At 41.6% G+C, this 24,645-nt stretch overlaps 1 protein-coding gene across 1 annotated transcript; it reads left to right on the top strand.

The window, feature by feature from the left end:
- Positions 1-6,436: 6,436 nt before the first annotated feature.
- Positions 6,437-19,073, top strand: tcf19l (transcription factor 19 (SC1), like; the record flags this gene model as incomplete). Its single annotated transcript, XM_083982312.1, has 7 exons — positions 6,437-6,767; positions 9,813-9,982; positions 14,168-14,404; positions 14,456-14,645; positions 16,241-16,341; positions 16,384-16,835; positions 18,704-19,073. The coding sequence occupies 7 exons, from the start codon at positions 6,437-6,439 to the stop codon at positions 19,071-19,073; spliced, it is 1,851 nt and encodes a 616-aa protein (XP_083838438.1).
- Between the last annotated feature and the right edge of the window lie 5,572 nt (positions 19,074-24,645).

Below are 24,645 nucleotides of genomic sequence, written 5' to 3'. Positions count from 1 at the left end.
CAATGACACCTTCGTTGTGACATGACAACTTTTGTACTTTGCTATAAAATCAATCAAAAGCAGCTAATTGTATGTAATTATACTCTAATTATGGACTCCCATTAATCTGGTGTCTTAAATAGAAACATTAAAATTCAGATTCTATGTTTTGTTTTTTTAAATATTGCAGTGATGACTGAAAATCACATCAAATCTCATCTCCATCTGTTAAATGTGTAAATTTACAGTTTCTATTAAAAATCCCAGTAGCTGCCAGACGTCAGGATGGACCGAGGCCGAGCTCCACGCTGTTGTTGGTTTCAGCTCATGACTCAGGCAGGTGAAGTGTTGTCACTGTCAGTGTTACATCACATTTTACACTGTTAACTCGTCCAATTCAGAGGTTTTATTTTAAAATATATATTTATAATAATGTTTTTGATAAATGATTACAGAGGTTTTGTCGTGCACTATACTCACAAAAAGTTACGGATGTTCAACTTTGGGGTGAAGTTGATGTAAAATGGAAAATGTTGATGGTAAAGTGATATTATATAATGAAAGTAGGGCATTTAAATAGAAATATGGGATGTCATTTCTTCATCTCCAACAATGTATTGAATCAAAAGCTACAGTAACAACAGTGGTGGGTATACCACAACAAAAGTCAAGAGCACCTAACCCGAAACCGAACCAATGCAAGACCATTTTCAAGTCCAACAGTGTATTCAATCCCAGTCCTCATAATAACCATGTGTCTTGATATTTACATTATTCCTCCTCAGCTAAAAAAAATGATTTGATTTGATCTAAAATCTAAACCATATTTAATGTAAATAAAGTTTGCATTGAACAGAGGAACACAGCACAGAACCTGCTGAAGTCTCCTTCCACTGTGACACTGGTGACACCAAGTTGTTACCTTGGTTTAACACAAGCAGATACTTTAGTACAACCATTTGAATTATCTGGAACTTATTGAATTACATCACAGAAACCAAAGTGAGACAGAGTCACAGAGAGATTTGCGGTTTATCACCTTGTTAGAGACCAGTATGGACTGTTATAAGGACTTAAACACTGAACAGTTGGACATATGGTCCTGGCATGGTAATGCATTTTAGGTGCAGTCTGACATTTCATCTCAAAGTCGAATATCCCTAAAACATTTTGTGTGAGTAGTTTGATTTGTTTTTCACTCAAGTTTCATAAAAATAAAAAAAAAACTCTCCTCTTAACTAACGACACAAACTCATCAACACCATCCGTGGTCGAAGAGTCAGAATAATCTCCAACGTCACCTCGACCTCGATGGAAAAAACATGAATAAGAACCTCTGCTCTGATGCTGAGCTTTTGTTTTTTGGGTTTTTGTTTATTTGAATAAACTTTATTTATATCAGCGGGACAATAAAAACCTTCCTCCAACCAACAACAACACACAAAACAAGCAGGACATGTTGATTTGTTGGAAGTGTGTGTGATTTAATACATCCATGGTGTGATTTGAACAGCTTCCTGGTGCTTTTCAATAAAACTTTATTGATCTTTCTCACACACACACTGGTCCTTACAGCAGAGGAAGTTAGAAAAACAACAAATCTGCCATAAATAAATGAAAAGTACATGTAATAATACGTAACGAACACCAAAAATCCTATTTATTGTTGATTTAGTGGAGTTCTCAGTGTCTGATTGTCAGTGAACGCAACACAGAGACCAGTGTTGTTCTCAGGTTGGAGGAAGGAAACAAAGGCGAAAGGTGTTTTTTTTTATAGAGAAACTTTTCTTTTTCTTTTTTCCGTTTGTGGACGATCGATCATGTGTAATAATAATTATTGACTGTTACAATAAACTTCACTGTCGGTTTCATGGACGAGCCACTTCTTCCACCCTGTTGTTTGCCTGAAGAATAAATACATAAATCAGTGGTTATTTCTATACCTTTTGGCATCCTGCACAGACTTTTGTAAAAGCTTCTCTCTTTTTCTGTAATGAATGAATAATAAATACAATTAAATGAATTTTCAACAGAGAGCGGATCAGACTGTTTATTTATTTCATTTATTTCATTCAAACAAAAAACTCACTTCAGTTATGGATAAACTGGAGGACCCTGAATGCATCCTGGCTCTTCAACATTATACAATGATCTGAGAGAAATAGTTTTACAGTGTGGACTGACTCCCCCTCCTCAGACTGAGTGGGCGCTGCTGCTGCTGCCGTCTCCACAGACCCACTTACTCTCTTACATAACATCCACTTTAGGGGATAAGATGGCGGTTGGCGGGTACTGAGGGGGGAGAGGGGGGAGGAAGAGGAGGAGGAGAAGGAGGAGGAGGAGGAGGGTTTTTGTCTGTATAGGGGTAAAACAACAGCAGCAAATAAACCAGAGTACTATACTCAGAGGATTATTATCAATGTGTGGCTCCACTCTCGAAATAACAACTAATAATAAACATAACAAAACCAAAGTGAATGGATTTAAAAAACATATCTAACTCCGTCTTTGAGGACACATACAAACTTAGTTCTGTGCATAGTTCAGTGTCTGAAACCATTCAAAAGTATATATACATTTTCAAAAAAGTAGCCTACAATAAGTGAATGTGAATTTTTTTTTTATTTTTTATAAAAGTACATGAATACACTTTGCAGGACACTCATGCTCTACAGCCATTGCGTTTATTTATTTTTGATCTAATTTATAATATTTATTTTAGGTGAGAGAAACATGACATCTAGAGTTGCCAACAAAAATCTTTCAATCTTAAAGGTGTACAGAAATGGCCGTTTGTCCTGTTTGTCGCGCCGAGTTGTCACGAGCTGCAACACGAGTTTACCCGAGTGAGGAAAACGAATTTGATTGGTCGTTATCGAGCGGGCGGGATATTCAAAGCTTGGGGCGAGCCCGAGGTCCGTGTGTGTGCGTGTCTCAGACGTTTGAATGACGGATTACGGATCCAATAGCAGTGGCTGGTGAATCGTGTACAGGCTGACGTATAATCCGTGCGCCTGCATTATCCAATGCGAAAAAAAAAATACACACTTTCATCCCGGATTTACTCAAAAATAGAATTTTGCACAAAGTTTGACCTACATCGTCTGAAAGATGAGTTAATACATTAATTTTATGATCCAGAGTGGGCTCAAATTCAATTTTCTTTTCTGTACACCTTTAACTTGTTGTGAGAAAAAGCTCCCGCACACTGTCATCACTTGCAGAGGTTTTATTGAGCAACGTTTCGGTCCTGAGACCTTCGTCAGGTTCTAAAAGGGTGCACAAGTTTCAGCCTGGTTTAATCTTAACTTGTTGAATTTAGTTTAGTTAATGTTTATGTTGCTGTTGTTATTATTATATGTGTTGATATTGATACTATTCATTGTTTCTTATTCATTATTTATTATAAACGGGTGCTACCATTTAAATAATGAGATTATGAGCAAAACAATCCACTGAAGTTACAAAATATAGAGAAAAAAAGACAAACAATGAATAAGTGTTAAAGAAGTCAAATAAACAATAACAATAATATTATAATTAGAAAATTAATATAATTTTCTGTCTATAAATGACATAATTTGAGATGTAAACATGTGGAAAAGATGAAATAACATGTCTGTCTATCTATCTATCTATCTATCTATCTATCTATCTATCTATCTATCTATCTATCTATCTATCTATCTATCTATCTATCTATCTATCTATCTTTCTTTCTTTCTTTCTTTCTTTCTTTCTTTCTTTCTTTCTTTGTATTTTATTTTGGTAAGGCAGTTGAATTACTGTAAAGACTTTTATTTTGGTACTCCCCCTCCTATCTATCTATCTATCTATCTATCTATCTATCTATCTATCTATCTATCTATCTATCTATCTATCTATCTATCTATCTATCTATCTATCTATCTATCTATCTATCTTTCTTTCTTTCTTTCTTTCTTTCTTTCTTTCTTTCTTTCTTTCTTTCTTTTTATTTTACTTTATTTTGGTAAGGCAGTCGAATTAAAGACTTTTATTTTGGTACTCCCCCTCCTTCCTCTTCCTCCTTCTCCTTCCTTCTCCTTCCGCCTTGTGCGAAAGGCGCCCTGGCCGCCAGCCAATCAGGGGCGGGGCAGGACGTGACGTAGCCTGCAGCGCGAGGAAGCCCCGGGTCTGGCGCGCCAAATTTCAAAGGAACTTCCTCCTGGGAGGAGAAGAGAGACGGAGAGAGACGGAGAGAGAGAGAGACGGAGACGGAGCGGCGGCACCGACGACCGGAGAACAACGGAGAGCTCGGTAAGAACCGGAGGAAGAGGAGGAGGAGGAGGAGAGGAGCTTTAACCGTGCAGGATGTTAACCGGCGGACGGTGTGTGCGTGCGTGTGCGTGTGTGTGCGTTTTACCGTAAAGGAACTCACGTCAGCTCCGATTAAACTAAACTGACCCAGAGAGACCGAACCAGGAAGTTCTGTCACCCTCTATCTCACACACATACACACACATGCACATGCACACGCACACACACGGTCGGTAGCTGCAGCACGGTACCGGCTCGATACCCGCCCGGTAGCTTTTACCGACTTTAATCCGACTTCTGTTCACGTCAAATGAGGAGTTTATGTAAAAAAAAGTCTTTGTGTCCCGGTCCCATGATGGTCGGTCTGTGCACGCAGCAGCTGACGTACGCAGGTTACGTACGTACGGTCGGCCCCACGGCGTACGAGACATTATGTTTTCTTTTTTTAAACTCTTATTATGGTTTTTATTCGGCTATTGCACATTTATACATAATAAATGCATATATTATATACAGTGGTGTAGTCCTATTTGTTGTAGTGGGTAAACCGGTATCACACATAGACTATAGTTAGTTAGTTAGGCTTATAGTTTTGTTGTAGTGAGTAGCCTATAACATAGACTACACCACTGATTATATTTCATTTCATTTCATAACCTTTATTTAAACTCGGAGATATATTGAGGAGTAACCTCATTTACAATACTGTATAGCCGAGATGAAACACAAAACATACTGTAAGGACAGAACAGAAGACAAGACATTTGAAACATACAAAAGCATAACAGAATACCAGAAGTTAAAGGTGACTAGGATAAATTGAAACATAGTTAAAAGCAGGAGCAGTTAGAGGTAAAATAAGATGTAGTTATGGTTTTAAATTGTCCCATTGATAAAAGTGAGGTACGTTTAAGATTATTTTGCAGAGTGAACAGAGGGAACCTGCAGTGTGAGCCAGTCTTTTGATACTATAAGATGGTAAAAGACCAGTCAGAGCTTTATAAATAAATAAAATCAAGTGTTGATCACGTAGTAGATAGCGAGGGACATCCGACTTTGGAATATCACAGTGATGAGTGTTGTAGCTAAGAGAGCACTTTCACAAATGTTTCTTAAAAGCATCTCTACATGTATGACAGTCGTTCTTTTCTTTTCTTTTTAAAACACCAACACAAACACAACTCATTCTACTTAATGAGACTCTGATGAGGTCATCACCTGAACCACATCTGGTTTTATAGGAAGATTATAAAAACCACAGCTGGGATTTAACATTGACATTATTATAAACTCTTCCTGAGTTAAAATATTCTTGCTGTGTTGTTTAGGAATAAATATGATATAATATAATATAACATGTTTTCTTTGCATTATTATTATTATATAAAAGACTTGATATTTTTTGTTACTTACACTAGTTTAGTCATTTTCAGCCAATAAAAGCTCTAAATTTCAATTTTGGGAGAAATGTTGTCGGTAGTTTAATTTTACTCGGAACACATACCTATAAATAGTAAAACCAGAGAAACTGATCATTTTGGGAGTGGTCTCTTATTTTTTTTCCAGTGCTGTATAGACTATAGTTAGATTTTGATTTTCTTGTAGTGAGTATAACATAGACTACACCACTGATTATACATCTGATTTTGAATAAACCTGACACTAAGTTGACTGGCGACATTAACCAGAAGTTGTTTCTCTTTCCCCTTTTTTTGTGTTTTCCGGTCTCCTCCAGGTTCAGACAGGTGTGTCTCACCTGAGAGACTGTGTGTGGGTGGACGTCAACAGCTGCTGCTGCTGCTGCTGCTGCTGCTGCCAGGAGGCTGGGATTTTAATCTCTCTCTCTTTTTTTTGACACACTGACTCATCTGACGGCTGCAAATATTTAAACCCTAAAAGCTAAACGTCACACACACACACACACACGGCTGTCAGGTGGTTTTTTTTTAACCTGCACCTGTCCAACCTGACAGCGTCTTTTATTCTGAAAATCCGGGCTCAGCTGCTCATTATGTATTCATGTATTCACGGCAGGTTTTCCATACTGATGCAAACATCTGCTGCTGCTGACGCCTTTGTAGTTTAGTTTAGTTGAGTTTAGAGTCTGAGGATGGATCGCCACGGCCGCTTGTAGCTCAGCCGAGGCCTCTGGGAGGGAGGGGGGGACCGGTCCGTGGTCATGGTGTCCGGGGTGCAGCCGTGCTTCCAGCTGCTCCGGATCGGAGCGTCGTCGTCGACCGGCGGCGGTGGCGGAGGTGTCGGTGGTGACGGAGACACGGCGCGGGACCTGTACACGTTCAGACCGGCGCTGAACCACTGCGTGTTCCGACTGGGCCGCGCCGCCGAGCTCTGTGACGTCACGCTGGACTCCACGTCCGTGTCGCGCATCCACGCAGAGCTGCACGCAGAGAGGGAGGCGGGAGAGGAGGATGAAGACGAAGAGGAGGAGGAGGATGAAGAGGAGGAAGATGAAGGCTGGAGGGTCCACATCAAGGACCGGAGCAGTCATGGTGAGAGAGAGACACACTCTTACACATTAGTTGTGTCCGAAATCACTCACTCATTCCCTCCTCCCTACTCACTAGCTATATAGTGAATTCAATATAGTGACTCACTGGTCAAATAAAAAAACACTTTGGGACACTACTCCGCCGCACAGTTAATGGCGTATTACGTCGCGTAATTAAAACGTTCCGACCGTGATCGTAACGGCCGGTGCAGGAACCATGGATACAACCAGGTAACGGCCGGTGTAGAGGAGAGAGACCTTTTCTACTTATTTCAAGTGAAAATTTGTTTGAAACGAGGGAAAATTATCTAAAAACAAGTTATTTTAAGTGGGAAGAGATTAGTTTTGACTAGAAATTATACATTTTGACAAGAAATAAGACAAATATTCTTGGACCAGAAGGTTTTTGCAGTGTGGGAGGAGCTCCGACATGAGGTGGCGTTCGATTGCACTGACTCTTTAAAGTAGGAGGTCGGGAACATCAGATTTCCAACTGGTCTCGAACGCCACTTCTTCACATATGGAAACAACTAAACTGAGATGATTCTTAACTTGTTCCTGATTGGAGAAAGTGAAAGTGTTACAGCTGTAAACCATCAACCACACACACACTCAGTCAAGATGAAACTCATAAAGATAAAGTTCCTCACCCTCTCACCTGTTTTATAAGAAATATCCTGACTCAGGGAAACACACGCACACACAGAGCACAAGTCGTCCTCGGGACATACATTTAAAGGGATAGTTCAACATTTTGGCAAATTGGCCCATTGCCATAATCCCTATAGTCATAGCAGTAGGTTTGTTACCTTTAATTGTCGGTGCAAGCTATTTTTAGAACGGCGGAGCAGAGCCGTGAGCTCTTTACATTTTTTTTAGCTTGCACTCGTCAAATTTTAAAGTCAACGGCCACTGTGCTCCTCGTAAAAAAAGTTATTCTGGAGCCCTGATAAGTCTTAAAAAGAACAGTCGGAGGTAAAATAAGATGAAATTAGGGAAAAAGAGGTAAATTCAGAGACTGCTTGATGAAAAACTGTCCCTGAAGGCAACGCACATCAGCAGTTTTGCATGAATTTCCCTCTAAAACAACTCTTGTCTGGTAACGTTGTGTTATTATCTCATAGCGTGGTGAATGTGCAGGTCACAACTTGTCCACCAGAGCGTTGTGGAGTTGTTGGATTGTGTATTTGATGAGTTTGATGAGGGAAACCAAAAGAAATCCCATAATGAGCCTCCGTAGCGTAGCTCTGAGCAGCTCACGGCTCTGCTCCGCCGTTCTAAAAACAGCTTGCACCGACAATTAAAGGTAATGAACCTACTGCTATGACTATAGGGATTATGGCAATGGGCCAATTTGCCAAAAATGTTGAACTATCCCTTTAAATATTTACATTCAGACAGTTGAAGAAAAGTCAAACACCCACTGGTCAAACTGTAAACAGGTGAAAATACAGTGTTAAGCTCATTTTATTTTGACACACACACTTTTGTGTTGACTTGCTGACAGGAAACCCAAACAGCTGTTGGTCTGACAGACTCCACAGCTGCTGCTGTCGAGCTGAAGCTGGAATAAAACCTAAAAAACATTCGCCCTCTCTCTCTCCCTCCATGTTTTTATTTTATATTTTATAGTTTTTATAGAGTTTATGACTCGGCTGTAAAAACCTCCAGGTAACTCAGGTGTTGAGAAACCACAGTGACCTACATCAGAGTTGAGATAAGGAGGAGCTAATTAAAGATCTGTGACACAGATTAACTCTACGTTATAACGACCGTTAAAGCTGCAGCTGGACGGTTAATTAGATTAATTAAAGGAAAAATAACAAAAACAATATGAAGAGTCTGGAGAAGTGACACAGATTTATCAACATTATTGTTATTTAAAGGTTGAGAGGTCCAACGACTCCTGAGAACCGGTCCAACAGGTTCCACAGCCGCATAATTATTATAATAACAATAATAATACACCAACTGTTAATAATGGAGAGGAACATTGATGAATGATTTTTCTTCTGTGGTTTTTTTATTTAATGTTTTGTGCAAATCAAAGAAATTAAAAAAGTTTCCTCAGGGAATAAAATTGTAACTTTTTAACCAAATACAAAAAATAATCTACAAGGAAATAATCAACAGATGAATCAGGAGTGAAGAACAGTGATTGTTAATCATAAAAAAGGAAAAAACTGTAACGAGAGTGAGATTTGATTTTTTTAAGTATAAAAATAAAAGAGTGTTTTTTTTTGTCACGAATAAGAGAAATTAAGTTTATGGTAAATTAGTTTTTAGGTTTTGAAGTTGCAGATGTGGTGTTTAAGGCGGGTAGGAAAACACAAAGCCGATTAATTTTTACCGTTTTTTTATAGTGTTGTGGTTTTTATATCACTTGTTTCACTTTTCACTGTTGCTGCTTTACCTAATATTTTTTACAGTGTTTATTATCTGTGTTATTTATAATAACCATAATAACTAAGGTGTTTGTTTGTTTTAAAGCTTCTGCAGCTTTTTACATCTTTTTTTTTGTTTTGTTTTGTTTCCATAACGAGCCTCGACTGCTTTTTCTGCTCCGTCTCTATTTTAAATCAGAGTTTTTAATAAAAACTAAAAGTCAGAGTTAAAGAAATTCACTTTCACTTTGTTCGGTTTTAATTTTCTTTTATTAAACTCCAGTTTGTTTTGGATTTTTACAGATACAGAAACACTGAATCTAACACAGTTTGATTCTTTTAGTGCCAAAAGAGAGAATAAGAATAAAATCAAAATATTAAAGACGAAACAGGAAGTGGCTCAAGGAGGAAGAGGAGGTGATATGTTTGTTTCCTCTTTAATTTCTCCAGTAATTTCACACTCTGGTAGTTTCACACCGTTTTCATTTTGTTTGCTCATTAAAACGAGATTTTTTACTTTCACCGCCGTCGTGTTTCTCACACCTCGGCCGCTCTGGTTACTGCACACACACACACTGATTTATTCTCTTCGTGTATTAAAAATAAAAAGTTGTGATGATCAGGTGGTTGAATTAAATCTCTCCTCTGTTCTCCTCCTCCAGGCACGTGGGTGAACGAGGTGCGCCTCCAGCGCGGCGTCCAATGGGAGCTGTCGGACGGAGACACGCTGACCTTCGGCGGCCAGTCGGCGCCGGGGAGCCCCGAGTTCTACTTCCTGTTCCAGAAGGTCAAAGTTCGCCCGCTGGACTTCGACGCCATCACGATCCCCAAGGTGAAGCAGCTGGATGTTTGGAGTTAATGTAGAGGAGGAGGAGGAGGTTCTGGGGGGAATCGAACCTGTTAACGACTTCTTTGAGCATCAGGGGGTCGTGTTCATCGTCTTAGAAACAACGACACGAAGAGTCGACTTATGAGGAAAAAATATTATTCACTGAAAACTGCAGTTAAAAGTTAGTTACCGAGCGTCTTACTCACACTTTTAGTGAAGCGAAGGACTGAATCTGAACCTGAAGTGTCGTCTCAGAGCTGAGTTACAACAGGACTATGAACCGCAAACTGAATTCTTCACTTCCAAATTTATAGGAATGACCAATCACTGAAGGGAATCCTTTATCTAAGAATATAGAAATATCTTAGTGAACCGTTAAACCAATTTTTCCAGCTTTATGTAATATTTTCATAACTTTTGTGATGGTACATCGACTTACAACAGGTTGAATGACACCTCTGTCATGGCCTGAGGGGGTCTGTATCATTATGGTCTGTGTCGCCTTCACTGGCACTAAACAGCTTTGAGGTGGATGGTAGGAACCCCGAACTACAAGTGTGCGGACTGCTTTACGGCAGACGTCACTTCTCCCTTTCCCTATTCGTTAAAAAGATGGAAGTTGAAGTGAACGCCAATGTGGGATTACCGCTATCATGACAGAAGCAGCAAGAAAACCAAAGAAATTAAAAGTTTTGTCTGAGAAGAGTAAAAAACGAAAGAGGGAGAGTTATGCGGAACGGCTGCTGCTATTCTAGTCCATGTGTGTGCTTCCAACAGCTCCGGCACCCGGCAGCACTCCGCAACATGCAGAGCTTCTATTTTTTGCCAGACGCTGTAGCACGGCGCATTAATTCAGCACAGAGCAGCTCGTGCGCGACAGGAAATTGTGTACAAAACAGTGATGTTGATAGGTTTTCAATGTAGTGAGTCCCCGGGACCCACAGGTGGTGATTTGGGTGGGTCCCTGGGAAATTCAATGTGTCCCCAATAGGGTTGTCATAATACCAGAATTTCTGTAAATTTCCACGATTCTCGATACTTATTCGATACCACAATTTAAAAAAAAACTAGGGCCTAGGGATGCAAATTATCGATTAATTCATTAATCGTTAGTTGATGGACCACATCGATTCATTAACTATTTACTGATGAGCAGCTATTTTCCTGAGAACCTAAATTTAAGTTTAAGTTTAAGCTCAACATTTCTTATACAGGACTCTACACTAGTATTTGTTAGTATATTTTTAGAGCACAGCACAATGAAAAATGTTTAAGTAACACGTTATTTAACCTTTAAATAATGTTGAGGGTCCAATGGGACCCATTTTTACATTTAGGAACGGTAAAAACACCCTAAACATTTTTCCTCTAATTGAACTTGTTCTTGACCAACACAATATTTGATACAGATGAAATGGTCTTTCCTGCCACTACACTATGATGATTACTGTATTTACTGAAATCACAGCAGCAAACTGATTTGTTTAACTCAACCTGATGTAAACATTAATAAAACTCACACAGGCAGCTCCATGTTGTCCCTGTGTGATCAGGGATGTGATTGGCCAAGACAAAACAAAAAAGCAGGAAATTATACGGACCCATAGCGCGACCATGGGAGCGCGACACGGCAACAGTGCAGCCATTACACACAATGACATAATTTTGACACTTTATATTAAAAGTATATACACAAACAGAAAACAATTAATTTAAGGAGAAAAAAACCTCAAAAACAGCATGTCAATCAATAGGTGCAGATATTATTACAGTGTGTGTGTGTGTGTGTTGTGAATATCACACACACTGTCTGAGAGCCAGAGAGACAGGAGAGAGAGCCAGTTATGGCAGGTGGAATTAGCACTTGATATTGAACTTATTTAAAAGGAAAACAAACATGCAGTAGGCTACTTGGCTCCATTTTAATATTTAATGATGGAAAAAAAGTTATTGAACCATTGAGACCTTCCAGCCAGATGTGTGGTACATGTCTAATATATTTTGTAGCTGCTTAAGTAAATTAAAAAAAAAGAAAGAAGCAGATTTAGTCCTGACTGAGGTTCCTATCATTGTAATGGCAAGAACGGCTGGAGTGTATGAAACTTAAACTGAACTCAGAACTGGTGTAGTGGGGAGCTGTGGCTGCAGAGCCCCCTCAGCAGGTAGCACACGCACGCACACGCACACACACACACGCACCTGTTGCTGCGCTGTCTCTCTCTGTCCCTCGGCTCTCTGACTGTTGTTTTGGGCTCTAAGCATGGACGGTCCAACCCGTCCGGACGCGCTGGTTCGAGCCGGGTTCGCGCCGAGAATATGACTCGGTGAGGCAGGGCTTTTTTTTTTTTAACGGGTTCGGACTGAGAATTAATGCTCGTCGTAAATGTAAACACACTAACGTCAGCGCGTCACGTGCAGCACCACGCCGCTCCAACAAACACTACGGCGGCAAAAAAAAAAAAAAAAAAGAGAGAGAGAGAGAGAGAGAGAAAACTACCGACTACCGCCGCTACGTCTTCTTATTACGTTGCTGCTCAATGGTCGGGGCAATATCAACACCTATGGCTGTGTGGGTTAAATGGTGGATAATGGCCGTCCGCCGGTCATTCCCATGATTTTAAACACGAGTTGTTGTTAACAATGTATCATTTTTCATGGGAAAATGAGGTGCGTCCCCGGGACGCATGGATAGTGAGTTTACTGCGTCCTTTCAGATTTTAATGCGTCAGAGACGCAGGACGCGTACCTAGCAACATCACTGACAAAATACAACACCCGGTTGATTTTCAAAATAAAATACACTGTGTTTACTGTGGATCATATTTCCCGCACTACAACGGGCTGAGGCCTGAAGTCAACAGGTCAGAGGTTTTCAGACACCATGAACTAGGAGATACTGACTGTAAAACCACTAAACAGGCAGATCAACAGGTCAGCACCGAGTTGTTGCACGCGGGAGATCAGGATTTTTACGACGCTACGCATCTTCCTTCAGGCAAAACACTACTGTTCTGGTCCACTGGCGCGGCCAAACTCCACCACAACTGAAAGTTCTTAAGTACTGCTTTAACTGACCAATGGTAGTTTATATTCAACCGTATTTTGACAATAATCTACAAAATAATACAAAATATACAATATACATTGAGAATTAGGGTTGGGCATCGTTTGGATTTTAATGATTCTGATTCAGATTTTCTATTTCGATTCCTGTTCTAAACGATTCTCGATTCCGATTCTTTGAGGTGCAGGTCAACAGGTCACAACTTATTTCACAGGATATTTTTTTATTTGACAAACTCTTCACACAGGCCATTTTTGCATGCATGCTTGGACTTCAAACATACATCTTACACAGCTTGTAAGACCTCCAAAAGGCCTCCAAAAATAGATTTTGCCAACTATGGTATTCAATTAAAAGGGAGGGTCCCTAACTGTAACTATAAAACTGAAAGTCTAACATACAAAAAGCTGCAGAACAGGTGAATGTAGGCTATATGCAACAAAATAAAACAAACACTGGAGCAGTCATGATGACAAATCAAAGACAAGAAGATAATCATGTCTGCCTTCTCAGGCTGAGGAGGTCTGTACACTAGTGATGCGCGGTGCCGGTCAAGAAATGTTTACTTTATTTGCGGTGCGGGGCGCGGTGGGGCGGGTCATTAAAAACACTGATGATTAAGTCCAGAGTGTGTTATCAGGGGCACGCTGATGTTGATGGGCTACCGGCAACACAGCGCCTCTGTCTGACCTTTCAAAGTAAAAAGCCGCTGTCTGACGTTTAATAGCAGCGGGGATGGTTGTGAAAATAGATGCGGTGGTGCGGGGCGGGTCAAATTACTTCAAACTAGTGCGAGCGGAGTAAAACAAACAAACTAGTGCGGACATTTAGGAACCGAAAAAAAGGATCGAAATTCAAACGGCTTCTTAACGATTCCGGAACCGGACGTTAGGAACCGGTTCCTATTTTGGAACCGTTTTTCGGTGCCCAACCCTATTGAGAATGAATCAAAAATAAATATTTCCTAATCTTCCACCAGGTGGTGCTGTACTCTGACCTGAAGTTGAGAGAAGATACAAAGTTTCTCTTTTAAATCTGTTAAAGAGCAGAAATAAATGTTTTAGCTGCTCAAGTCGACTTTGTTTTAATTACTCGTCTCTTCCTGTCTCGTCTCGTCTCCCCAGGCGGGAACGTTCTCCTCCGACCTCCAGAACCGGATCAGGACCAACCCGGACCGTAAGTCGAGCAGCAGCCTGGACCTGTCGAAGCAGCTGTCCCTGAACCGCTCCACCGTCATCCTCAACTCCATCGGCAGCCTGAGCAAGATGCAGGGCAGCGCCTGGACCTTCCAGAGGAGCTTCAGCCACGAGGGCGCCGTGTCCGACCCGGGCTCCTCCTCCTCGCCGCCGCCGCCGCCTCTTCCTCATCGCCACCATCATCATCATCATCATCACCATCATCATCACCACCGCTCCTCCTCCCTGCTGCCCCCCTCCACCCCCTCTCCTCCGTCGGCCTTCGCCACCGGAGCGTCGGCGCCGTCGGCCAAGTCGCTGCTGCCGCCGGCGTCGTCGTCGTCGTCGAGGAGCAGGAGGAAGTCGGCGCACACGGTTCTGCTCGAGGACGACAGCTCGGACGAACCGCGAGGCCGAGGAGGAGGAGGTGAGAGACTTCAAAATAAAAGCACAGGTTAAAGAAACAGGAAGTGATATGTGAGGATAAATAAATGATTAACAAAATAAAATGAAAAAACATCAGATAAATAATTCAGTAAAATAATAAATTAGATTCAATTAGATGTTTTTTATTTTATTTGTTTAGCAAGTACATTATACAGAACCAACATTGATGTAGAGCAGCACATCAAAATGCACAGACAACCAAAAATATTGTATAAAAATAAGATCCTTACAAAAATCTAGTTTATAGAGAAGATAAATAAGTCAAAGATGAGTACAAAAAGGATTAAAGGTGTTAGCTACATAACAAGTGTAATTCCTCCCAGCCAGTAGGTGTCGCACTCACACTCGCTCCAACCTTCAATTGTACTGGTTGCCAGGTAACACGCCTATAGGGAGCAGCTAGTAGCTAAAGCTAAGCTAACGCTAACTGTATTTAACGAGCAGCAGCAGCTCCGGTGTTGACAGCGGACTGGAAACACATCTGAATCATTTCACACTGACTCACCTGCAGACGAAGCGACAAACCCGCAGCATCACGCCTGCACCGGAAACGTTACAGTACCGGCTGACCGCTAGTTAGCATTAGCATTAGCACGATGCCATTTTCTCCACAGAGCTATCAGGATCTACAGGATCTACAGGACCCTACTTAAGAAACTTCCATTGTATTTAACCTCACTTTTAAATCTCCGCTTTACTGGACTCCATAGTCTCAAATCAATCGGAATATTCCTCATGGAAACGTCAGTCTTTGATGAGTTTCCCTCATCAAACTCATCAATACACAATCCAACAACTCCACAACGCTCTGGTGGACAAGTTGTGACCTGCACATTCACCACGCTATGAGATAATAACACAACGTTACCAGACAGAGTTGTTTTAGAGGGAAATTCATGCAAAACCGCTGATGCACGTTGCCTTCAGGGACAGTTTTTCATCATCAGTCTCTGTATTTCCCTCTAAAACAACTCTGTCTGGTAACGTTGTGTTATTATCTCATAGCGTGGTGAATGTGCAGGTCACAACTTGTCCACCAGAGCGTTGTGGAGTTGTTGGATTGTGTATTTGATGAGTTTGATGAGGGAAACCAAGAAATCCCATAATGAGCCTCCGTAGCGTAGCTCTGAGCAGCTCACGGCTCTGCTCCGCCGTTCTAAAAATAGCTTGCACTGACAATTAAAGGTAACGAACCTACTGCTATGACTATAGTGATTATGGCAATGGGCCAATTTGCCAAAATGTTGAACTATCCCTTTAAGTTTCTGTACTCACTGTATTGCAATGATGTATTGTAATCTGTAATTTCAGGGCGTCCTTGAAAAAGAAAGTTTGCTCTCAATGGACCTCCCTGTTAAAATAAAGGTTTAATAAAATAAACATCGTAGCAAATAAAATCTTTAAGGTTGAGCGAGTAGACAGACTCAAGATCACTTCAAAACCCTTTCGATACGTCGCAACAAAAAAATAATTGCGAAATTGTTGCAAAAAGTACAGGAGTCGTCAACATTGTATGATGATGATGATGATGTGTAACTTCCTGTTCATCATCATCATCATGTGACTTTGCTTCAGTTGCAGCCGGCGTTCCCGACGACGCCCAGCGAGCGCGAGGGAAGAAGCGGCGACGTCTCTACAAGTCCGAGTCGGAGGGTCTCAGTTCTCCTCCTCCTCCTCCTTCTCTTCCTCCTCCTCCTCTTCCTCTTCTTCCTCCTCCTCTTCCTCCTCCTCCGGCGCCGCTGCAGCCGAAGAGCCACGCCCACGCCGAGCCGCGGCGCCCCCTGGAGGCCAAGCCGTTCCCCGCGGGCATCCGGACCATCGGCAGCTTCCACGGCGCCATGACCAACAGCCGCCTCAACCACCAGCTGCTGCACGCCTCGTTTACCGCCAAGAAGCCAGAGGCGGTTACCACGACAACCACCACCACCACCACGATGCAGCGGATCAAGACGGTGGTGCAGGGGAACCTCGCCGCCTTCCGCCAGCAGCAGAAACCCGGCGGCGTTGCCCACGGCGCCCAGAGGGGGGGGCGGCGGCGCGCCCACAGCTCCCCCGTCTTCTCCCCCCTGGTGGTGGGAGGGGAGAACTACAGCCTGGCCTCGCCGTCCGTCAGGATCCGCACCGACGACCGCGGACGAGTCCAGTTCAACCGCTTCCACCACCAGACCAGGTGAGTGAGGCCTTCAGGGACGGCTCGGAAAAACCTGTGTCTTAAAATGTTGAAATTTTTGTTCATTTTTCTTTTTATTTCCTTTTTTTTATTCCGGTTTAGTTTGAGTTAGTTTTGTATTTTGCATCATTTTAGTTCTTTAAAGGAATAGTTCACCAAAAATTTAATTAGTGACTTACTCTCATGCTGATGAATACTGCGGAGTAGTTTTTTATTCCTCAAAGTGCATCTGGAGACCTGGGAGGCCGGTTCCTAGTCCAACCAAAACTTTATAGGGACCGACACAAAAACGTCCATAAAATTACACAAAGACCATTTAATATTCCTCCACACTGCTCGTCCACTGCAATCCAAGTGTCCTGAAGGGAGATAGTCCAGAGTTCACTGGAAACTACCTCATTTAGGACATTTTTACAACCTAAACAGACTTGCCTAAATGAGGTTGTTTCCAGTAAACTCTGGACACTTGGATTGCAGTGGAGGAATATTAAATGGTTGTTGTGTAGTTTTATGGACGTTTTTGTGTCGGGCCCTATTGACTCTCATATAAAGTTTTGGTAGTTTGAGTTAGTTTTGCATTTTGCATCGTGTTCTTTAAAGGAAAAAGGAAATTCATTATTCATTATTGACTCCCCCTCATGCTGATGAATACTCCGGAGTAGTTTTTTATTCCTCAAAGTGCATCTGGAGACCCGGGAGGCCGGTTCCTAGTCCAACCAAAACTTTATATGAGAGTCAATAGGGCCCGACACAAAAACATCCATAAAACTACACAAAAACCATTTAATATTCCTCCACACTGCTCGTCCGCTGCAATCCAAGTGTCCTGAAGGGAGATAGTCCAGAGTTTACTGGAAACTACCTCATTTAGGACATTTTTACAGCCTGAACAGTCCTGGATTGAATTTGGGAATGTTAGGCTGTGAAAAATCTCCGTTTGGAGGGCTATGTAGCCCTACCACTTCCCCCTACCCCTCCGTCCTAACGGGGATTGGGACACCCCTACCCCTACACGTGAACGCGCAAAACGGAGGGGTAGGGGTAAGTGGTAGGGCCAAGGGGTGAAATGGGATTGGGCCTAAGAATGTCCTAAATGAGGTAGTTTCCAGTAAACTCTGGACTATCTCCCTTCAGGACACTTGGATTGCAGTGGACGAGCAGTGTGGAGGAATATTAAATGGTTTTTGTGTAGTTTTATGGACGTTTTTGTGTCGGGCCCTATTACTCTCATATAAAGTTGTGGTTGGACTGTGAACCGGCCTCCCGGGTCTCCAGATGCATGAATTTCATTTTTTGGTGAACTATTCCTTTAAATGTAACATAAGTATCATTTTCTATTTTACTTCAGGTAACTAAATAGCTTTTTTTCACTTCTAGTTTAACTTTTCTAGTGTTTGTTAACCATGATAACCCTGGTCTCTCTACATGTGACCATTTCATTGTTTTAATGGTTTTTCTCTCTGAGCCACTAAAATAAAAACATTAGCCATTTTATTATTTATTATTCTTAAATTCAACATGACGGAGGATTAATGAAACTGTGATGGGGAAATGAAGTCTGTAATTATAAGAATAATAAAGTCTAACTAGAAATAAAAATGTAAGAAGTTGATAGTCACACTTTCTAATGAGTTTTAATCTCAATTTTTATTCTCATGATTTCAGTTGGTTTTTTTTTTTCTCCTCTCTGTTGCCGTGTTTCTCAGCTGGATGCAAATCATCTAAAACTTCTTTTTTTATTGGAGCTGAATCTGTAAATAATTCAACTAATGATCGATATAATGACAGATAATGAACCAGATCGGAGCTGAAATATTTCGTCTCTTTGTGCCTCATCATTTTCTTTTCTTTCTTTTTTTTTTTCCCAGTAAGCGACGCGGCCGCCCGAGGAAACACCCGCTCCCTCCTCGGCCGTCTCTTCCCTCTCCTTCCTCCTCCTCCTCCTCCTCCGGCTCCTCCTCTGGCTCCTCTTCCTCCTCCTCCGGCTCCTCCTCCGGCTCCTCTTCCTCCGAGGACGAGGACGAAGAGGAGGAGGATGAAGAGGAGGATGACGAGGTGATGGTGGGCGCGGTGGAGGCGTGCGCGGCGCCGCGGTGTCGCCTCCCGCAGCAGGACCCGGTGCAGTGGATCCAGTGCGACGTGTGCGACGCCTGGTACCACATCGCCTGTCTCCACGGCGACAGGAAGAAGCGGCTCGTCGTCGACCCGAACGCCGACTTCCACTGCGGCTGCCGCTGAAAGAAAGAAAGAAAAGAAAAGAAGTAAAGAAATAAAGAAATCAGACTTTTAAGTTTCACAAACGCGTGGAAATGATCCGACTTCTCTCCGAAGACTTGTTCGAACTCTGCTGTTGCCAACGCCGAGAAAAACTACGTTCCTTAAAGTGACATTCACAGGATTACCTTTAAGGATTTGCGCCACAACAAAAAACTCAGACTGACTCAGATGGAGGAGTAGAAGCTTTTCTAAGAAAGAAAGAAAAATAAATCAGACGTTTAAGTTTCACAAACACGTGGAAATGATCCGACTTCTCTCCGACGACTTTTTCGAACTCTGCTGTTGCCGATACCGAGAAAAACCACGTTCCTTAAAGTGACATTCACAGGATTACCTTGAAGGATTTGGGAGGAGAAGCTTTTCTAAGAAAGAAAAATAAATCAGATGTTTAAGTTTCACAAACACGTGGAAATTATCCGACTTCTCTCCGACGACTTCTGCTGCTGTTGCCGCCGATGCCGAGAAAAACCACGTTCCTTAAAGTGACATTCACTTTGACATTATTTTCAAGGATTTGTGCCACAACAAAAAACTCTGACGGAGGAGGACGGAGGAGGAGGAGGAGGAGAAGCTGCAGCGAAACGTCTCAGTTCAGGATTTTATTTTACCGTGGTGCGTTCAATGCCCGCTCGGACGTTTCAGAGTTCGCTTCACACTCCCACGAGCCGATGATGATGAAACTTCCTGAGACACATCATCGGTGCAGAACTTGGACCCTGAACGCCTCGTGGAGACGACGACGGCGGCAGCAGCAGCAGCAGAAGTGACATGCAGTGTGATGCGTTCAAAGACAAATCAAAACCGCAGGAAAACGCATTGACAGGCTCTGATGAGCTCAGCTCTCGGGACGACGATAATCGAATGTTCTGCTGCTGTGTTTTCTGAAGTGTGTGTGTGTGTGTGTGTGTGTGTGTGTGTGTGTGTGTGTGTGTGTGTGTGTGTGTGTGTGTGTGTGATGATGATGTAACAGGACGAGCAGATATAGGAAGTGATGTCATAGGCGCAGGACGGTCGGTCGGATCATTTTAACGTCTCTTCACACTACTGAACTCAGAGGAAGGAGGACGTTTTATTCATCTTCTGTTTCACCAGGACCAAAAAAGAAAAGGAAAAAAAAAAACTATGGTGGCTCAGAGGGTCAAACTTAATCCTGTAAATACTCAACCACACGAAACTTCATTTGTTGTGTGTGTTTGCTTTGAGCCCTCAGGGCCACCGTACAAAATTCAGTCTGTCTAAAACAAAAAAAATTGCCTTTTTGAGCAGTTTTACAATGACGGTGTGAAAACAAACAGAAAGAAAGAAAAGAAACAAAAAAAAGTTTGGGTCGTTGTTGTTGTCGTGTGAATAAAATCAGATTCTTGAGCAATAAAACAAGAAAAAAGTCCCAAAAAAGGGAGAAAAAAAAAAAGATCTTACAGATGTTTATTTTTTAACTCGTTAATGACAATGATTCTGTGTCGTCGTCGGAGCTGCTGACTCCTGATCTGGAGTCAGTTCATTTTCACCTCAGTGGATTTAACTTTTCATGTGTTTTGTCCATCGATTCAATAAATGCAGTGTGACCAGCCGGGAGAGAACTGACTTCACTTTAAACCACTCATCAGTAACACTTTTTTTTTTCTTTTTATTTTACTCGTTTGTTTTGTTTTGTTTTGTTCGTCTTTTGTTTCCTCTCTGTTGACATGTTGTTGGATTTGCTCGTCGTTCGTTCGGCTGCTGTCGAGCATCTTTTATCTTTTTCCACATGTGCTGCTGCTGCTGCTGCTGAGGGAGCGATGGGTTTTAATTGGCCGAGAGGAGGATCAGAAATTAGCAGCGTGAGAACGAGGAGGAGCAGGAAGAAAAGTTTCCTGTGTTAAAGGGATAGTTCAACATTTTGGCAAATTGGCCCATTGCCATAATCCCTATAGTCTTAGCAGTAGGTTCGTTACCTTTAATTGTCGGTGCAAGCTATTTTTAGAATGGTGGAGCAGAGCCGTGAGCTGCTCAGAGCTACGCTACGGAGGCTCATTATGGGATTTCTTGGTTTCCCTCATCAAACTCCTCAAATACACAATCCAACAACTCCACAACGCTCTGGTGGACAAGTTGTGACCTGCACATTCACCACGCTATGAGATAATAACACAACGTTACCACACAGAGTTGTTTTAGAGGGAAATACAGAGACTGCTGGATGAAAAAGGCAACGCGCATCAGCGGTTTTGCATGAATTATGAACTATAGCGATAATGGCAATGGGCCAATATGCCAAAATGTTGAACTATTCCTTCAAATTAGTTTTCTTTTTTTAAATGTAGCAACAAAAGGCGACAAAAAGTGAAAGCTTGAGGTCGACGCTGCAGCCAGTTATCCAGTACGGTGGCCCTGAGGGCTCAATAACACGCTGCAGCTTCTAACACAGAATGAGCTGCAAAGACAAACAGAACAGATGAGTTGTGTTTCTAGAGGGACAATAACAAGTGACGGACTCAGCTGCTGCTGCTGCTGCTGCTGCTGTGAGTTTGTTTTATGATCAGTTATAATCAATATCAATAGATTCAGATGTTTTTGCAAACTTGTGCTGTTTCCTGTCGGCTCGGCCTCCAGGTCCGTCACTCTTTAACCGTCCCCCTGGAAACACGTTGAAGCTCTTTTTTTTTTTATTTCATTAAATTGAAGAAGCTGTTTTTCTGTGTTTTTCTGTGGTGTTGCCTTCAGGGCCACCGTAGTTTTGAACAAAATGAGCAACTTGTTCGTTTTTTTTCTTCCTTTTTTATCCAAGCTAATAATCAATAAAAACCTCAGATTGATTGATGACAGGTGATAACATGAGGAAGGAACAACACAAACAGCTGCTGGTGTTTAATGACTCAGACTGAAGCTAAAAGCTAAAAGCTCCGTTTGTTTGTTTTTATTCTTTTGATTATATTTTTTGTTTCAAATGTCATAACGCACGTCGAGCGCTGACATTTTCTGCAGCGACTTTAAAATCCTCAAAAACTATAAATCACTTCCTCCTCTCACTTCACAGGACTCTTCCTCCTCCTCCTCCTCCTCCTCCTCTTCTTCTCATTAATTATCACATTAAAATGCAGAAACGCAGCACAGTTTGACTTCACTGTTTTCTTTCTCTGTGTGTGTTTGTGTAAAACTCTCTGCGATGTAATCAGCATCAAAGTTATCAGAGGGAGAAATAAAGAATATTCAGAGAGTTTATCTTTGCGTTTGTCTTTTGTCTGTGTTTGATGTGGCGTCGCCGCGGCAGCAGCCGAGCCGAGCCGCCTCTGATCTGCAGCAACATTTCATTTATTATAGATTATTAATTCTTCTGCATCGAGGCTGATTGATGAAACATTCATCTTTTCTTTTTTCTAAATTTACATTTTTTGTTTTTTCCTCTTTTTGTGTTTGTAGTGTCTTAAAGGAAAGAAGAAGGAAGTGAGCTGTGATGTACGTGGTTATTATTATTATTACTATTATTATTATTATTATTACTATTATTATTATCTGCAGTGTTGCTGTGTTTTCTTTGAACTGATCACAGAGCAGCGAGTCGACGAGTTCACAGAACATCGTTATAATTGAAGCCCATTATCTCCCTTTATTTTAACCTGATAATGGATTTGTCTCAGAGCGTTCAGTCACGTTTATTCAGTCACACACAGGTTATATTACTATACTGTAGATGGGACAGTGGTTGGTGGCGCAGTGGGCCAGCGGTTGGTACTGGGTTTGATTCCCATGGTGAAGATGTGGTGAGCAGTGGAGCTGATCAAAGGTGATAATGAGAGAAACAATCCACTGAAGTAACACAATAGAGAGACAAAAATGACATTTATACAAAAAATACAATAACAATAATTATCTATCTATCTATCTATCTATCTATCTATCTATCTATCTATCTATCTATCTATCTACTGTATCTATCTATCTATCTATCTATCTATCTATCTATCTATCTATCTATCTATCTATCTATAAATAATACATACATTGATTTAATGTAATAATATTCTACATGATGATATAATATACTTTAATAAAAACAGATGTGAGGGATGATAAAACACTACCAATATAATATAATATATGGATGGAGAACAGCTTTTCAAAATAAGAGCGCAGGTCTGACTGTTTCCCAGCAGGGGTCACTTGAAGGTCTCATGGTTCATTTAAAGTGACAGTAACGATTTACAGTAAAAAAAAAAGTGTGAATCTGAATAATGAGACTGATTGATTGATTGTGCATACTGTATGTGTGTGTTTTCAGAGGGACTTGAGTTTGTGTGTGTGGGGAGAGAATCTACTTGCAGAGTGTGACCTTCGACCTCTGATACTTACAGTAAGACAGGTGAGACATTCGCTGTTTGAGTATTATGAATCCCCCCCCCCCCCCTCCCTAAAAGTAAAACTTAAATCTATAAAAAATAAAATAAAAAGGAAAGAAATCATTAATCCCAACGTTGAACCCCTGTATTCAGGGCCGCTGGCCGCTGGCATAAACCCTCTATGTGGTTGTTTAGGGCCACAGCCGTTAGGTGGGGGGCCACATGATCAGAAAGGTACCGGGGTTCATCAAGTCATTTAAACATCCTGAGGTCTGCACGTGCAGCTATGAGCTTTATATGTAATGTGAAGTCAATATTCAGCTTCTTTTATCTCACATTTGAGACATTTGGTGAAAATAGAACGGCAGAATGACAACATTTGTGCTCAAAAAGTAATCTTGTTTTCTACACTTATCTATTATTACTGTATTCATATCCTATTTCAAGCACCAAAACAGTTCATTCTCATGACTGAAGGAGTGTTTTCACAAGGGATTTGAATTTTTTCAAAAAGCAGACCTCAAATTTCCAGCATTTGGCCTAAATTATTTCTTTCTACAGTGTTCTAGGACAAACTGGCCTCAGTGTGCTTACAGCGGAGGTTCTAATATTTAGACATAAAACACTTGAGTATTGTTACATCTGCAAGTATCTTAAAAAGATAAAAATTTAAGAAAATATGTAAAAGTCGAGAAAATGGCCTCAAACCTCAGAGGGGATAAACATCATGTCTGTATTCATTTTTAACCAGTGATTTGGTGTTTGCGCTTAGAGTGCAGGGCCACAAACAAAAATCTTGTTTAGGGGGCCACCAACATCCTAGGGCCGGCCCTGTCTGTATTGTACCCTCCTCCTCCTCCTGAGTCTCTGTTAACGAGCCGATGGAAGTGAAACACAAACTGTGAGACAGAGTCTGCACAGTCGACAGGATGCAGTGTCCCCGACTTACAGCAAAATCACACACACACATGGAGAGGTTCTGAAATAACTCCATATATCACAGGTCGTATTTGTAGCTGTGACTGCAGGAAGCTATTAGCTCTGTGAGGCCGGTGGCTGATACAGACCAGACCACCACCACCACCACCACCACCGCTCTGAGATTATGGAGCTGAAATGTCGTCGCTGCCTTGACCTGCAAAAAAAAAAAAAAAAAAAAATGGAGGGAGACAATTACATTTGTCCAACTGTTTCCATAGCAACGCCCCCCTCCTCTC

The sequence above is a fragment of the Trachurus trachurus genome, assembly GCF_905171665.1.
Source record: "Trachurus trachurus genome assembly, chromosome: 11".
In the NCBI taxonomy this organism is placed as follows: domain Eukaryota; kingdom Metazoa; phylum Chordata; class Actinopteri; order Carangiformes; family Carangidae; genus Trachurus; species Trachurus trachurus.
The sequence above is the reverse complement of the archived record's forward strand: the minus strand, read 5'-3'. Positions and strand labels throughout refer to the sequence as shown.